The sequence below is a fragment of the Setaria italica genome, chromosome VII (genome assembly GCF_000263155.2).
Source record: "Setaria italica strain Yugu1 chromosome VII, Setaria_italica_v2.0, whole genome shotgun sequence".
NCBI lineage: Eukaryota > Viridiplantae > Streptophyta > Magnoliopsida > Poales > Poaceae > Setaria > Setaria italica.
This window is the reverse complement of record NC_028456.1, coordinates 604,698-623,194: the sequence shown is the minus strand read 5'-3', so window position 1 is coordinate 623,194 and position 18,497 is coordinate 604,698. Positions and strand designations below refer to the sequence as shown.

General features: G+C 43.3%; 1 protein-coding gene across 1 annotated transcript; it reads left to right on the top strand.

Annotated features, from left to right (window-relative positions):
- LOC101756707 lies at positions 1 to 5,132 on the top strand. The gene is made up of 8 exons (XM_012847341.2): positions 1 to 720; positions 2,839 to 3,018; positions 3,143 to 3,211; positions 3,301 to 3,402; positions 3,697 to 3,786; positions 3,981 to 4,217; positions 4,302 to 4,353; positions 4,905 to 5,132. Exons 1-8 carry the CDS (start codon positions 1 to 3, stop codon positions 4,910 to 4,912), a joined length of 1,458 nt encoding a protein of 485 aa, XP_012702795.1. The 3' UTR covers positions 4,913 to 5,132.
- The last annotated feature ends 13,365 nt before the right edge of the window (positions 5,133 to 18,497 follow it).

Here is an 18,497-nt window from a genome sequence, read left to right as displayed (position 1 = left end):
ATGGCGCCCTCGTCGCCCCGCCGCGAGGCGCCGCCGGCCAAGAGCCCCGATGCGCCGCCCGAGCAAAAGAAGAGGAAGACTCCGCCGCCGCATCCGCCCGAGGCCAAGCGGAAGCCCGTGCCCTTCCAGCGCACGTGGCCCCCCGGCGACGAGGTCCGCATCCTGGAGGCCCTCGCCGCGCACCGCCGCGCCCACGGCGGCGACCTCCCAAAGCCCGCCGTGCTCTTCGCGGCGCTCGATGGGCACCTCGAAAGGAAGGGCGTTGGCGCCAGGAAGATAATGGAGAAGCTACGCAGCTTCAAGCGCCGCTACGTTCTTGACGCCAAGAAGACCGCACCGCCGGCGGGTGAGCACGAGCGCCGCCTTTACCTCCTCTCCAGGGACGTCTGGGCCGGCGACTCCCCGCCCAAACCACCACCCGTCGCTCAGGCGAAAAGCCTCACACCGCTGAAGGCACAGACCGCCGAAGATACCAAGGACAGTAAGGACGCAATCCAAGCCAAGAGCGCCAGCGAACCAGCCGGCAAGGACTTGCCCAAGCCCAGGACTTTGGCAGAGATGCGTGAGATATACCCCTACCTTGTTGGTGAGGCCATGATCCTCATGGATCCGCCGATCCTCCAGGAACTCCTCCCCAGCATTGAAGAGAACGTGGCCCGGACATTGAACAAGAAGATCAAGAAGGCGAGGAAGAAGCTCACCAAGGCCATTAATGAATCGGTAAATACGACACATCCTTCCTGTCATTAATTAATTATTAAAGCTTGGGATGGGCTAGGATTTCCTTTTAACTGATTTATGCTTTGGGTTTCAAGAATTTCTGCTCTTAATTTGTTTAACAATTCTGGTTCAGAAAAGTGAAAGCCTTTTCCTCTTCCGGTTCTCTGATGGATCAGAGTACTATATATGTTCTAGGTGATTATGCTTGTTTTTCGAATGATTAGTTTACTTGACTACTACTATTAGACATGGTTCACCTTCGTGTACAATGGATAATCAAGATCCTAGGGACTGATGGTCCACTTAAAAAAATGCTGTGAGCTGGGGTACCATTTGAATAAACTGCATGGAAGTTGACAAGTATGGTAGCAAATAATTATTGTGCCTATGCTGATCTCAAGATTCCTGGTCTTTGTTTAACCATTGAGTTTATAAAGTTGCATCTTTTCTTGTCTAGTTCCCAGATGTAGTAGGTTAGTTATAAGTGACCATCCTCCTGCTTCCAAGGATTAGTTTAATTACATGAGTAGTCTGTCTCAAAGTATTTAACTGGGAACATGCTATTTGATGTTGAAAAGGACATGGCCAATCTTTGTGTGCAGTTATGATCATCACATGCAATCAGGCCATGTTTAGTTACTCCCAACTCCCAACTTTGACACTATGCAAAAAGAAGATTCCCCATCACATCGAACTTGTGGTACATGCATGGAGTACTAAATGTAGATGAAATTAAAAACTAATTGCACAGTTTTGTTGTACTTTGCGAGACGAATCTTTTGAGCCTAATTAGTCAATATTTGGACAATAATTCACAAATACAAACGAAACGCTACAGTGTGCTACAGTGCTGTAACAGTAATTTGGCACCTCCCAAATTCCCCAACTAAACAAGGCCTCAGTTTGCCTTGGACACTGTAAAATATGGAGTGCATCCCTATTGTCAAATTGCTCCCTTTATTATTTTCCACATCTAAAATGAGAATGCTGATGGGGGGGGGGGGGGGGGGGAGAACTGTGGAAGTGCGATTGAAGTAGACTAACAAACTTCATTGTTTGAAGGCACCAAATTCAGCAAAAAACTGAAATTGTGACGTCAAACTCAGCAAATAAACTGAAACCTGTCAATAGCATTCATCACTGTTTTCGTAGCTGCAATTTGTATCGGATGTTATTCCTGCTCATCATGAAATAAAAAAAATGTATATTCTGACAGATAAATGTTACATTTACGTCAAATTACCCCTCCAATTCCAAAAGAATAACGCTGTCCAGGGGTACATATTCGCATACTGTCTATTGGGTGCTAATATTTTTTTATTACTGCTAGTGAAACTCAATGTTGCCAAAATATATAACACTAGGAGATGTCAACAACAGGTGAGGCTTGGTCCCAAATCTCATTCACAAGCTAAAGTTGTATTTTGGGAAAGTGTAATTTTGCCCATCATATGATGGGTTGGATACATGAAAAATATGTATAGATTTTGTAAAACAAGGTTTAAAATCTATTGGAACAGAAATAACTGGTCAATGCTTCTTATCTGGGTAGTGCTGGCATCCAAAGTGACATTCTTCTACAACCAGATGGATTCCCATATATTGCATTTCATGCTTGCTGTGCAGAATCCATAATTTCTAAGAACACTTGCTTCTTTTTCATGTGCTCCTAAATTTGGATACCCTAGGATGTAATTTTGCCTTCATATGCAGTGTAAATTTACTCCTTAGTTTTTTATTCTTATGTGAGCTGGATAAAATCTTGAAGCAGTGACTCATCTGATGAAGTGTTTTTTATAACCTAGTTATTAGCCTTTCACATAATATATTTAATGATGTTTGCTTCTGTCAAAAATGGGTCAGACTACTGTATACATTTCAATGATAGGAAGTAAGATTCTTCTTAGAATGGGAACCTAGCCTTTGGCTACAAAATTAGATTACTATCCCCTTGTAATTAACATTATTAATGTATATATTTATTGAGTTTAGTTCACCCGTTAATTGATTTATTCAATTTATGGTAAGCAGGGAACATAATAAATGATTAGCCTTCTATAATTTTTTGGTACAATACCATCAAAACTCCAAGCTAATGAATGTAATACTAATATGTAGGCAAGAATGAAAAACATGGAAACACCCACAGTTTTTCTGTGCCAATCAACTAAGCTTCAACTACAAAAGCCAACATTGGACAAAACGGATGGTGAGGATATTTGTGATCAAGGACGATTTGCACAACTGGAGCGTGAAGTAGCGGAATTGAGACAGATTCTCATGGCTTCTCAATGTCAGGTATAGATAGAAAGCAGTCCACACCATGATAATTCAGTGAAGTTATTTGCTTACATTTGATATATATACATCTAGTGTGTATTTAAAATTTCTGTCACGACTTACCTCCCCTTTTTGTTTATAGGGTAAAAAACATGAATACGCAGAGAGTGGTGTTCTGTCAGTCATAGCTGAAAATCAGATTTCATGCAATGTGATTTTCCTCCTTTGTTGATTTCTTTGTATTGCATTTCTTCACATCATTTTTTATTTATGTGTCATATCAAGTTTATTTAATTGTAGATAAAAGTGCCAAATGGCTTGCCCCATAGAAAGAATGAGGTGGTTACATCGAAGTTTAAATTCGAGGGTGTCCTTCCAAGCAATGTCCCGCGTGATAATATGGTATCTTCCCCATTTTTTACTTCGCCATTTAGACATATATAACAAAAAACTTTGGGAACGTCCTCCTTTTAGTTTACAGAAATTCATTTTCTAGTCTAAACTTGAAAACTTCTATAAGGGTGCTGCAATACTTCATAGGTTATCTCATCGTTCTCCTTTTCTTTTTGCAAATTTGTGGTAGGTGCTGAGAACCAAAACAGTGGTTAGCTATTCACTAAAGAAACTGTTTCCGCTAGATACGCTGTCCACCTTTATTATATGGAATTTTTCATCTCTTTCTTCATTTGTACACAGAAACTGCAAGGGTTGATAAAGCCACCATGTAATGCGTTTCATGGTAGGACGAGGAAGATTGACGCACATAGTCAGACTCGACGCAATGTGGTTAGCTTCCTTTTTTTATATTAGTGTTTTTCTGGAATATTTACATTTACTGAACTTGCATCATGCATGGTTGCTTATGTATAGATAAGAGGAAATGAAGTCTATGTTGTTTAGCACCAAAAGATCTGTACAATTTTTAGCTGTATACCTATAACTTAGTAGTCTAATAATCTTCCACATTTCCTTCTGTTTAGGGTGGCAAAGAGGTTGTCTTGCTTTCAGTAGTAAGACCACATATTCCAGTAGGCAAAGCTATTCTTGAAAACAGTTCTCAATCTACAATAGTAGGTGGCATGACACTTGGAACCCAATGGTGTAAGGTGTTTCTAAGTGAAGTATTGCAAAGGGATGCTGCACTGATTCACCCAAATGGGGAGATGATGAAGCTGTCAGATGCACTTAAACGTTCCATTGCATGGCCAAGTTCCCTAGTAATATTTTAATTCATTGTTCTAATTATTATAGGTTATTTTTATTGCCACAGAAGTAAAGAGGTAAAAATATTTTCTTCGCAGATCAAAGATAGTGCCATTAAAAAGGCAGCACCTCACCGACCTTCCCATCAAGGTATTATTAATTGCTAGTCATTGGCTTCTGCTATGCTAAATTTGTGCTCTTGAAATTACCATGCAAAATTCTTGTATTCATCTCAGTTGTTTGTTTGTTTCCAAATGTTGCAAGATAGAAACAAATGCTAAATCATTAATTTGGAGATGCAGCTGAGCAGTTTCCTAAAACAAATGCTAAGTTGCAGGTAGAAGCTGATAGTTCAGGAAATTGAAATTGATTTCTGAAACTTACATGGAACTATGATTTTCTTCTTTTCTGTGATAATTGCTTCAACATGGAATGTGTATGCTACATTGATCCAGCTATGTACTGACCACTAGATTGATGCGATAGCGATGCTTACCGAGTATGCTGATCTTTTGGTTGCATGCTAGCACTCACTGGCTACATTTTGGAAGTGTGCGCTCAATAATGTTTCTTTGTGGGAAACATACAATAAAAACATCAAACTGTATGAGATATCTTAGCTAGTTTTGATATAAATTAAAGTATGTTGCTATCTTATTAACACAGCAGATAATTAATTCATTTTGTGTCATGTTATACAGGTCATTGACAAAGCACCTTCTGCAACTGAGATGGTAACATGGATGTGGATAGTAACATATCATGCTTTTGATCTCCAAATAGGGTAGGTTATTTGGGTATGAATGTTCGAAGGAAAAAAAATCTTGGTACACCTGGACGCATCGTTTATTTGGCTTTTGTTCATATGGGTGAAAAATGTGTGCTGCTACTATCTACGATGCAATTGGAGAAATAACTCTAATGATATGTTCGTGTCTATTTTTTCTGATTGGAAATAGCTTTAACTTTTATTGTTTAATATTCCCCCTAGAATTGTTTCACACAAATATTCCTTTGTAGGTGTTCAATTTTCAGCTCAGAGGTGATTCTAGTTGCAGTTATCCTATATCAATCAATCTCGGCTGTGTGCAGAGAACATCCTATTAAAATTAATATGTTCAACCCATTAACTAAAGAACATCCTATCATCCGAATTTAATTTGGAGGGCTCTGTTTGATGGGAAGAAGAGGTAGCTGGAAAGAAGTGGTATTTGATGGAAGAACATCGTGATGCATAATTTCCTTTGAGCTGAATCAGACATACTATGCTACTGTTTGCATCCTAAAATTGGGCGTTGCAATATGTAACTGTGAATGAAATTATTCCATTTGAACTGTTAAAACAGCAAAATGGGTAGTGGATGGCCAATTCAGACACTATCTAACCAAATTACTTGATCTCAATTTCGGCCTTCTTGTTGTATTTCTACTCCAAAAAATATCACGCACACTGTATACTGGAACGTATCAGTAGGATCATGAGATTGAGAAGCTAAAGGTTTTATCATTGGAGACGGGACAGATGCAGTTGAGATTGCGGGGAGTTGTTTCAATGTATTTGTAGTTTCCAAATAAAAAATGCTACCATGGAGGATTTGACTCGTGATCTGGTTCTTTCCATATGAACAGAAGAAAATTTCTTGTGTGTAGCAGATAATCTACAAAAATTTCAGCAAGCAAAGGCCTACGGACTCACCCTGCAGCTAGATTTATGCCTGTGCATTGTCACAGGAGCTGAAAAAAAAAATCAACGCAAGAGGAGCACGACTATGATCTACCTCATCTTAGTAACATTCTGTATCAAGCGCAATGAGTGAACCAGGCAGCACGGAAAGGATGCTTTCACTTAACAGCACTACAGACATTCATATTAACAGGATACGTACGTGTCCTCTCATACAGTTTGTTTCGTTGAAAAGAAACAACTGAACTCAATACACTTGAAGCACCTACATACCCAGAAGAAATCTAATCACCTGAATTTCGCCAGATAAGAGGTCCTGCTCATTACACACCAATTGCAATGTACTGCCAGGACTCATGACATAAAACTTACATTTCCACCATGCATGACGGTGTTGTTTTTCTTATAAAGAAGACCCGCCAGATTGACTAAAGCATGGCTTAATTTAAGGACTTTTCACACGGTTTGAAGAGTACCATTGCATTCTCAACAATCAATATTAGACCTAGTAAACATTGGCATAGAGTCCAAGGAAGCCAAAATTTTCTCTTGGGTGTAAGCTTGGAGTGCATGTTTAGAGCAAATCACATTCATTCTTCAGAAATTAACAACACATTCATGTACAAAAAAATCCTTGCTACACACAGTTCATTTCTAAAAAACAAGCTAAAAGCCTAGAGTGCTTGACAGAATTGAACAGTTCAACAGCCTTATCCAGATATTTTTTAGCAAAGTAAATTGAACTATAGTAGGTTATTAACTTCATCAAGCAAGGAGGAATATTGTAAGGGCATTCCGATTGTAACGCTGGAATATTCACAAAGTAACGACATATGACTGTAAACTCAGATCTGGGCTCAAGAGTTTGACGAAAGCAAACACAGATTAGGTACTGAAGGCTTAGCTGAAACACATGGGCACCTTGACCAATTTCTGAACTTTTTCCCGGATTGCTAAACTCAAATAACTATATATGTGATTGCTGCGCTGGGAGAGCTCCAGCTACTGTTCACAAATGGAGGACTGCCAGCTGTCCCATGTTGCCTGAGGTTCCGTAACAGCGTGTCTTTCTTTCTTTTTTAAACAGACTGCCATCACTGCAGGCGCCAACACCACTGTGCCATCTCCCCGCCGCCCAAGCCTTCCCCACCGCTTGGGCCTCCTGAAAGGATCTTGATATCGCCTAGAGGGGAGGGTGAATAGGCGTACCCTGAAATTATCGCAACTTAAAACAAGTTTATCAGCGACTTCCGGTATCTCCGAAGATGTTCCCGAAAATTCCGTATTCCGAAGAAATTTCCGGATATTTCCGGAGCTAGGAAAGTAAGCACTAATGCAGCGGAATTAAACTCCCTCTGCCAGAAACTAAAACCTCCGGTTTTAGCTCGTGTAGAGAGGACCCCCGGAACTCAGTGTGGAAAATGAGCTCGAGATGTAACCAGACTTAGTGTAGAGACTCGGTAGGTGTTTCTTAGCAGGCTCATAAAGTTCTTGCACTTCATAAACACAAACACCCAAGTAGATCAACTAAATTCACAAGTTTAACAAAGCAAATGAGATCAACCAGCAAGGAGACACGAGGGTTTTTGTCACCGAAGTTCAGATTCACCACTGTGAATCCTACATCTCTGTTGAGGAGCCCATTGAAATACGAGTCTACTCAACTCCCTTCCAATGTGCCAGGTCTTTTTCAACCACTTTCCTCATTTCCACTAGATGACTTTTTTTTCTTGCGGAGGCAAGATCACAGCCTTCACAAACTTGCCACTGCTCACCACACCTTTGGGAGCTAGCCAGCAACGCCTAGCTGTTTAGGAGGCAAGTCTCCAAGAGTAACAAATGCTTCACTTGAAACTTGATAAGGCAAACCAGTGCTCAAGGAACTTAGTGCTCTTCTAATGCTCAAGAATGGCTCCTCTCTACTACCCAACTCACTAGATCTAGCAAAGATCACACAACCTCACAAAAAAGGATTGTGAAGAGCTATTTTGGCTTTAGTTCAGCTTAGAATAGGTAGGAAACACACTAGCAACCAACCACTAAGGAGGGAGTCCCACTTCTTAAAAACTAGCTGTTAGGGTGTCAGGCCAAAACTGGAACTTCCAGTTTTTTCAAACCAACTAGCCGTTAGTGACATGTGGCATCCAAAATCGGAACTTCCTATTTCTAAAACCGGAGCTTCCGATTTTGCCACTGCTTGACTCGACAAAGTGTGTACGTGTGGCTTTTGTGTCTCTCATCAACTCACATAGGAAACTTGAGCACTAAGACTTTATCAAATGATCATGTGATGCATCACTCTTGATAGTACAGCATACCTATACTTAAGATCAACACATAAAGATAATATTCCTCCTCTTGAGCTTCATCATCATAAATCATGCCATAGTTGATCAATATATCCACTTGAGAGCTGCATCCAACTTTGTCTCTTTGATTTGAGCACTTCAACCTTGAGCTAGTAACTTGGATCAATATTCAACACATATGAATGAAACCTAATTTTAGATCACAAGTCACTTCTTCATATGACTCAATAAATATTTGATGCATCTCATTGTTATACTTGTTAAGGCTTGACTTGATACCTCAAAATCCTCCAAGCAATAGTCATTTCACCCTAGCAAAGCTCATGGCTTAAGCCACCACTTGACCAAACCTCGCTTAGTACCTCGTTGCTAATCCCTTGCTTGATTTCTTCATCCAATATCTACCACATTGAGTCTAGCTTCGTTTTGACATCAAGAATGAAACCCGCTTGAGATCATATCTTAAACTTCAGTAAGCCATTTGTAGATAACAAGCTTCTTATTTTATTTAGAGACCGAAGAATATTTCAATATCATCATGCCTCTATCTTCACCTTAATTTGCTTGTCATATATTACACATACGCATCATGGAATCACACAATATTTCTTACTTATGACATCTATCTTTTGTTCAAGTGATCTTGCAATATGAGACTATCAACCAAGCCTCAACTCATCTTTAGCACCATTGCTAGCTTTCCATGCTTAGGTGAACAATGCCATATGAACCTTTTACTACAATCTTTCCCACAAAAATTATTCACCAATAACATTACACTTGCTCACATGCTTAAGGAGTGCATTAGACCTTTAATCTAATCTAGTTGTCATTCAACCTACCAAAACCCACTAGGGGTCTAAATGCTCTTTCAGTGATTGATGACAACCTTGATTAAAAATATATCAATGAAGCTTTTGAGTGCTGAGATTTAGATATGGCTCCCCTCAACATTTGCACTGAATGAAATTCAACATTTTTGGCTTAAAAAGCCAATTTTCACATTTACAAGATAAACATGAAGCTCTCCCTAAATCTCAACATCCGTGGGGTGCAAAAATAAGTGTGTGAACAAATAACATGTGATGCATGCAACTAACAATTCACCAAATAAATAAAATAAGAGAAAGAGCTGCAGAATGCTAGGCCAAAACCAGAACCTTCGATTTTTGCCTCACAGAGCAGACTAAGACAATCTTCATCCACTAAACTTCCACACTAGCATGCAATAGAGTCTTACAAAAGTTAAATAGGTTCAACACACATAGTAAAACACATTACATAAATCTTCAAGTCCATAACGATTGAATTTATTACAGGGGCATGTTGCATCCAACAGCCTAAAGTTTTAATCCTCCACTTCTTCTCCCCCTTTGTCATCCATCACCACAAAGGATCCTGGGGGCTTCTCTTTCAGCTTAGATGAACAATGTCATATGTCACACTTGTTCTTTTCACCATATGAGCCTTTTACTACAATCTTTCCCACAAAGATTATTCACCAATAACATTACACCTGCTCATATGCTTAACAAGTGCATTAGACTTTTAATCTAGTTGTTATTCAACCCACCAAAACCCACTAGGAGCTTAGATGCTCTTTCACCTCCGCACCTCTCGTGCGGAGCTGACGCTACCCAAGCCTCCCTCGGCTTCTCTAGCAGCACGCGCGCCCTCTGGTGGGCACCCACGCGGCCTCGCGCCGGAGTGCCACCGCGGATGCCAGCGCGCATCGGGGCCGGCACAAAGCCATGCAGTGGTGCTGGTGAAGGGCTGCGTTGCCATGCCTGGAGGCAGAATCGCACTACCCCGACCTCGCCGCCCACGGATCCACGTGCCGCACCTCGGGATGGCGAACGACGCGTACGAGGGCAGCAGCAGCCGCCATAGAGCACAGGAGGGGAACGGTCAGCTGTAGCCATTGCGTGCGAGGTCGGTGGCGGCCATGGGAGTAGAGGGGGGAGGGAGAACGATCGGCAGCGGGGTGGCTCAACGGTGGGGGCGAAGCGTGCAAGGCCAGCCACGGCCACGGGAGTACATGGGGAGGGGGATGGCCGGCGAAAGGGAGGCCGGAGGGTGAGGGCGGCGTGTGCGAGGACGCTGGCAGTGAGAGAGGAGGGAAGACGATCAAGAGGGACCGCAGCCCCGAGCACGCCAATGCACCACTTTGCCAGGCCGCCGCCACCGTAGGTGCCAGCGCCGTCATGACATTTCCCCGCTGCCCAGGTCTCCCTCGCCGCCTGGGCCTCCCCACCTCCCGTCGGTGCCGCCGCTGCCCAAGCCTCCCCGGGCTTCTCCGGCCGCACGCGCGGCCTCCGGTGGGCACCTACACGTCCTCACGTCAGAGTGCTGCCACAGACGCCCGCGCGTGTCAGGGCCGCCACCTGAGGCGCGTTGGGGCCGGCCCATATCGCCGGCTCACATGCTCTACGGGCATAGCGAAGCGCGCCGTTCTTCCTAGTTAATCTTGTCAACGGTTGCCATAGATTGTGTACAGCACCCGATTGGCGCAAAAAAAAAAACTGAGGAAACAAATCAGTGCAGGCAATTAATGTTTTGGCGAGCAACTGCAATGTAATCAAATAATCACACACATACCATTCAGAGATGAACGAAGGATGCCTTTATATATGTGCGAAAAAGTTGTGCATGAATTCCCCCAATGTACAGAAAAGTAACAGAGAAGCGCAAAGATGGTTATTAGCTCAACCAAGACAACGTCACGTACAGCAAGGAATAATGAGCATGAAGGACTAAATGGAAAACTACTTGAAAGAACAGGACCTCTCACATGTACCATCCTAAACAAATGCACAGTGCACCACGTAAACATATTTGAACGGATCGGCCATGAACATACATCGGATGGCACGTGGAAAGGAAGAAAACGGAGGGAGGAGCGGAGCACCAAGGAACGTCGGAAAAAAAATGGCGGGCGACCGTTATTTCCCTCGAGAAAAAAAAAAGGCGGGCGCTTCGTGGCGGGAATCGGAGAAAGCGCGCGCGCGGTGAAGGGAGCGCCACCGGCGCCGCCGCTTCTTCACCTTTCTATCCTACACTGCTCTATAAATAAGCAAGCCCTCCTCCGATGGATCCATCCCATCCCAGCCATGGCGCCCATTATCCCGCCGTCCTCCGGTTCCAGCGGCAGCGAGGACGACACCGCCACCGTCGTCGTCATCTCATCCGGCTCTGAGGTGTCCCTGCCCGCGACCGTCATCGCCGTGTCGTCGTCCCCGTCCTCCGGCGCCACCGTGCGAGCGTCGACCGACGGTGACGAGGCCACGAGCCGGGCGAGATGCTCGCCGCGGCGCCGGCGTCCGTCCCCGCTGCCCTCCGCTGCCGCGTCGGTCGTCGGGGGACCGGCCGTCACTGTCGCAGCCTTATCCCAGAGGCGCGGCGACGAGGCCACGGGGCGCCCGAGATGGTCGCCGCGGCGCCGCCGTCCGTCCCCGACGCCGTCCACTGCCGCATCCATCATCCGTCCACCGGCCGTCGCAGCCTCATCCCATAGGCGCGGCGACGAGGCCACGGGGCGGCCGAGATGGTCGCCGCGGCGCCGGCGTCCGTCCCCGCAGCCGTCCACTGCAGCGTCCATCATCCGTCCACCGGCCGTCACGGTCGTTGCAGCCCCATCCGACGAGAGGGGCGGCGACGAGGCCACGGGGCGGCCAAGATGGTCGCCACGGCGCCAGCGTCCGTCCCCGCCGCCGTCCGCTGCGGAGTCCGTCGTCCGTTCACCGGCCGTCGTCACCATCGCCGAAGCCCCACCGCCGTACGCGTCCGCGTCCTTCTCCGCCGTCAGTACACCGGTCGCCGCAGCCCCATCCTACGAGGTCAGGGGCGGCGATGAGGCCACGATGCAGCCGAGGAGGAGGAGGGCGGTCAAGAGGAAGTACGACCAGTGGAGCCTCGCAGACGAGCTCGAGTTTCTCACCACCTTGGTCGACCTCCGCGAGGCAAACAGAGAGGAGATCCCCGCGGCCTCGTTGATTCGCGACGAGCTGCGCGGCGGCAATCGTGCGTTCAGCCGCCGTGACCTGATTGTCACGGAGGTCACTGAAAAGATGCGCAACCTCAAGGACCAGTTCAAGAACGCTGTCGCCAAGGTCGCAGCAGGCAACGGCGGCGGCAACAACCGCCGGACCAAGTTCGACAACCACAGGGAGCTCTACGAGTTATCCCTCAAGGTGTGGCCGGAGCTAGCCCGCGGCCTCTGATGGGCTCCTTGGCTGTTGCATTCATCTAGTAGCAGTACCAGCAGCTAGTCTCCCCTGAGCATCCATGTTTATTTCAAGTACCGTGTGTCATCTATATGTCGAGCCAATCAAAGCTATCTTATGTGTCTTAATTTTGGGTATCAATATAATGCAAGTATCAACTCTCTTAGTCTCTGATGCATATGTGTTAAGTGGATAAATTTGTTGTTATGTTCCCCCATCCTCCTACAAAATTCTCTTCCAGATTGCCTACTCTCTTTTAGCTTTGATTGAGGATTCGAGGTGATTTTTGATAATTTTTGCAGGATATCTAATGGAATGAATTAGATTCAGGAAATTGGCCATTATCACCTCTCAACTCTTATGATTCAGAAAATTATCCATCACTGCTGGCGGCTACCTTTGCTCCTTCATGTCGAGTTGTTATATGTATGGGCCGGAGTTCGTATCAGCGTGCGCAGGTGCAGGCCTGTTGGGCCATGCCACCTCTAGTTTGGATGAAGAGATGGGCCGGAACTAGCTTTTGGTTGGCGACCTCTCGCTCGGCCTGTGTCGTGACTTGTGTCCTGCAGGAGGAAAAAGGACGGGCCTGGGCTCCAAAGGTGGTTCCTGCATGCAGGTTTTCGACCGTGAAAAAAAAGAAAGAAAATGGTGGAGATAAGAGGGGTTCGGCCTAGAGGGCAAAATGGTGGCCTTCACGTGAAGGCAAAAGGGGGGTTTGCTAGGGTTTATTTGTTAGCACATAGCAGGCTAGTTAGTGGGTTAAATTTAGGATTAGCCTAGGTATTAGGTTTAGTTTGGATTCAAATTTGATTTGAATCCAAACTACACATCGTTGTTACGTTTTCATGCTGAAGAGAAATGCCCGCAAGTGCGTTCATCTTTAATTTCTTTTTGCTAGTAATTTCCTACAGATAGTGATAAGCGCGTGCCCCATAATGGTATACATAGCCATTACCCACCCTTGTTCACAGTTGCAATCGAAGCATTTGATCGCAATTTTCATTATCATAATGCATTCAATTGATTTTGGCTATATATGTTGGTTTCATGAGCAAGGTGCAAATCAGTTTGTAGGCTTCACAAGCCCATTTGAGCATTATTGGCCCGAGGCCTCCAGCACAACCACTTGATTTACACTTATTTCTACCAGATGCAGTCATGGGCTTCATTGATTGTTGGATCAAATTATATTTGTTGGGCTGGCTACTGTGTACCGCGAATGGAAAATCCATCGAACTGAGAACACGGATCCATGGTCATCAACGAGAATTAAAGTGGAGTATACAATAAATTTTCAAATTACTCCCTCCGTTCTAAATAAATTATAAGTCATTCTAATTTTCATGAAGAGCCAAACTATTTTATATTTGATCAAAATTATAGAAAAAATCACAAAAATTTATGGCACCTAATAGCTATATGAAAATATATTTAACGAAGAAATTAGTTGTACTTATTTGGTATCATGAATATTAGTACTTTATTGTATAAATTTGGTCCAACTTAAGATATTTTGACTCTCCAAAAAAGTTAGAATAACTTATAATTTGAAACGGAGGGGAGTAGTCAGTGCAACTTAAGATGGCAGTATCGATGTATCGCACCTGTATTACCCAAATTCGCAGCTACTTGCAAGCAAGTATATATAATTAAGAAGATGAATAGGCTGCTGAGCAGTGTTACTTGCACAAGTGTGAAAAACTTGTCGAAATAAAAGATGGATTCAGACGGACGGGTGTTAGTCAAAAGAGATAGAAGGTTGGCAGCATTTTGTTTGTTTACATTGCTACGTGTTCTGTTGTCAATGTGGTTAGGCACGTGTAGGTTGTACGGTGAGGGCCGAATGACTGAACCGGCAAAGCAGGTAGATGATGCGTGCAGTCAAGTTTCTCCTCCTCTTTTCAGCACTGACCGAGTACAATAATCTGGATCATATTCTTTCTGTATAAACTAGTTAGCAATATTGTTTAGAAGCAACTAAACACTCAGTGACAGATAATGGCTGTACTACTGCATATATAGTCTACTCTAGTCTCTAAATAGCAGTAGTACATTAGAAGCAACCAATTACGTGGCACTGCTGAATGCTGATCCATCATTGAGGAATCCTAATTCTAGTTCTAGCCAACTGTAGCAGTCGACTGGATTGCATGCATGCATATAGGCATTATTTATGTGTGATGCTCTCGATTTGACTGGAGCTGATAATATAATTAAGATGTGACGAGATTATCGACAGATTGCTGACTGATGGTGACTGATGATGTTGAACTTGAACATATATAGCTATTCCGTTCCATGTACTTCAATTCGGATCGGACGTCTCCAACAATCTAGCTCTAGGTTAGTAGAACTAATTTTTTATTCATTGAACAGTGCAAAAGATAAGAGACTCGCTAGGAGTGAAGAGATAATCTCATTTATTTCCTGATGCATCTTCCCTCACAGCACAACATTCAAAGATTTCTTTTAAGAGCAAGTATAATAAGGGGCTATAAGCTGACTGAATACTGACGTGGAGGAGAGAGAAGAGGTGAGAGAGGAGAAACGGACTATAAGCTTACAGCCGACTTTGGGCACAGGAACCAAGAAACTTATGTGAGAATGACTTGTGGGCCATGTATTAATGGTGAAGAGCTAACCATGTACGAGTGGGCTAGGAAAAGGTCGAGAGAAACCTTGCAGCCCGCTTGCTAGCTGGGTTATTAAACTTGCTCTAAATTTATCAGCTTAGAGCTGGTACTGCTAGCTCGTTGGAGTCGTTGGAGACGCTCTTAAAGTCACCGATCCACGATCGTAATTAATGGCTCCAGTGGATCGACTTGACCGATGTTATATGTAAGCCAGCAGTAGTATCTTCCTTCACGTGCAGGCCTCTGTACCCTGCTACCGCTATATATACTTGTGCTAATTTTGTGCCCTACACTTGCGCTATTAAAATATTGGATGTAGCCGGACCATTTGGCAGCACAAAATGAATTTTTGATCATTCAAAAAAATGTATGGAAATGAAAAATATAACTGGAAATGCAAGTCACACCTGTCAAATACTGTGCAAAATGAAAATGCAATGTATCCATTATCATGTAAAATCTCCCCTAAATATGTAGTGCATTCCAAAAATGAAACAACTAACCGTGTTGTACTGCAACGCCGAAAGAAGCGATCGTGATGAATCAAAAGGAACTGATGGAGCTACATTATATTCTTTAGTAAAAGAGAGAGAGAGAGAGAGAGCAAGAGGGCCCCAATTATTTACATAGTCCTGTTGATTGTTGACTTCATTGGGGAATCTCAATCATCCACACCAGTACTTTATGCCTAAGTGGTTGGTTACTGTACAATGATCGATCACAGTCCATGCGTTGTATATGCATATATGATCCAAATCACATTATTACTGATCATACGTGATGTAGCCCCAATCTGCAAGTTGCTTCTATAAAATAAAATGTACTAGTAGCATACTCCATCGGCCCATTTATTTGGTCTCCACATGTCGACCATTAAACAAGTGTGATCGATCTGCATCGATCTGATATGTGATTCTGGATGCATCCTGCCGCTGCAGATGGAAGCAATCATGTGTAGTGGTTTCGGTTGGGATCCATCCATCCATCCATCCATATTCCTTAAATCTGGCACCAAAGTGCTGCAAAAAGCGGAGGGGAGGAGAAAGATATCCTGGCGAGGGTGGTATGATCATCGATGTGGACAAGGAGGCTCCTTGGCCGCATCACTAGTGTGCTGCGTTGCGTGCATGTAGAACGCTTTCAAACCAAAAAAACATGGACAAGATGCCAAAAATGGGGAAAAGCGCAGGCGCCCATGGGCCAAAAGCAACCAAGGAGCCTACCGACCTGAACATGATGCACGCACAACCTGGCAAAAGGCGCTGCCTACTCTAATCTCATCTCTCAGCAGTATTAATTTGTTCTCCCGGAAAAAACATAGCACTGACACAACGAGTTGCTATATGCTCCGATCGAACTGTAATCTTGTTGCATGCATTTAGGGTCAATTTGGCAGGACTCCGTCTAGTGGAGTGGTTTTTCTGTTGGAGCTGAAGCTGTTTTGAAAAACGTTTAGCAAAATAGCTTCACCATGTTTTCATGAATGGATTGAAGGTGTCAAATGTTGATATATGATTTGATTGTTTAGCTGAATTGTATGTTCCCTTGCATTTATAATTTTAGTTCATGTAAATTAAAAAAATAAATAGAAATATTTTCTAGATCTCATCTTTTAGACGGTTTGTGTCTTTGTGATGGCCATATCTTTGCTCATTTGCAATTACTAGCTAGTGGTTTTTACAAAAGATGAGGCATAGTCCTCAGCATTAATAGTAGTGGTTTTTACAAAAGATGAGGCATAATCCTTGCATGAACCTTAGAAGCCAACATAATGCTCATGATGATCCAGAAAGAAAGATCACCCTTGCAAGGTCATCACGGAATCTATCCATTGCCCGATCATTTGATTCTGAAGTTGATGTATCGCTTGCATTTTGGGAAGGAAGATGTCTTGCATATCTTGATGGTGGGCACATAATCAAGATTCTGATTACATTTGCAAAAATGTTTATCTTGTGCATTGTTCACACGAATGAAGTTATAGAGGCACATGGTTTGCAGCAATGATCATCATTTGCTTCTCCAATGGAAAAGTCAGCATCTTGAGAAGTACTCTCCATTTTATTTTCAACACTCCAAAAGCACACTCTACCACATTACCAAGACTTGAATGCAAATGATTAAAGAGCTCATGCGCACCACTTGGAGCAGAACCCCTCCTCAATTCTGGCACATGGTACCTTGCGCCCTTGTATGGAGCCAAGTAGCCAGGTCTGTTTGGGTAACTAGCATCAACATTGTAATATTTTCCTAAGCACACATGTAAAATTATACGAGCTGCATTCTAAATATGTCCATGTACACACTTATGACAACTATAACAGAATATGAACATACCTACAAGAGGGTGCGGGAATTTGTCATAATCTGCCTTAGTGCATGGAACAACACATTGATGTCATGCATAGATCCAGGCTACCCAATAGATGCATATGCAAATCGCAAGTCAAAATCAACAACAGCAAGAACATTTAGTGTCACTTTGCCACTTCGGCCAATATATCTTATGAGGCCATGAGGAGGTGGTGTTGTCAAAATGTGAGTACCATCTAGTGCACAAATGCAATCTTTGAAGTGTGGCATCATCCTACGATCATTACTGATCCTTGAGTGTGTAGTACTGAAGTTAGGATCAATAGGTCTTATGTAGTCCTTACACATACCCACCACACAATTCAAAACCTCCTTGAATTTTCTACCGATGGTCTCTGAAGAATAGTTGAATATACCATCAATAGCACTGTTCAACATACCTTGGCCACACACAAGTAGGAAAAATAGCAAGTGATTCTATAGAATTAATGTGAACAGATGACTCAAAAACATAAGAACTCGCTAGCAAATCATGCAGCTGGTAGAATAGATGTGGGTCCATCCTGAACATCTTAAGGCTCTGTCCTGGAGTCTGAAGTTTTTCCATAGTCCAACCAAAGCCACTCTGTGACGGAGTTCTATTCCCATTTTTATCATGACATGTCAAGAAATATTTGGAAGCAAGAACAACAGTCATAAATTGAATATTTTGAGCACCCCTCAACAATGCAAGAGTTTTCACAATCCATTCATCACCATCAGAAGCACTATCATCAGTCTCATGAGAAGAATTATTAGATCTGTTCATTACACAGATCTGTTCATTACACAAAGAACAATCATTAAAATAGTATCATTATTACAAGTCCAAATAGTAGCAGTGGATAGTCATACAGAGCCTGCAAATTATTACAAACCATTAAACTAGAACCATTCGAAGCAACAAATAAATAGTACTAATTGCAAGGATACAATGGTTGCCAACACCCAGAAATGCTCTACTTAGGTACATCATTTCTAGTCATCCACTCATGCTTTCTAGTCAACCAATCAAATCTCTCTTTAGGTGTGTCCAATGTCATGAACATCTCTCTTTCAGCCTTTTTGGTAAAAACAAGAGATGCAATGAAAT

Coding starts and splice junctions, on each gene's coding strand:
- LOC101756707 (XM_012847341.2), top strand. CDS start 1: ATGGCGCCCTCGTCGCCCCGCCGCGAGGCGCCGCCGGCCAAGAGCCCC. Junction 3,403..3,696: donor ATGTCCCGCGTGATAATATG/GTATCTTCCCCA, acceptor ATTTGTACACAG/AAACTGCAAGGGTTGATAAA. Junction 4,218..4,301: donor TTGCATGGCCAAGTTCCCTA/GTAATATTTTAA, acceptor TTTTCTTCGCAG/ATCAAAGATAGTGCCATTAA.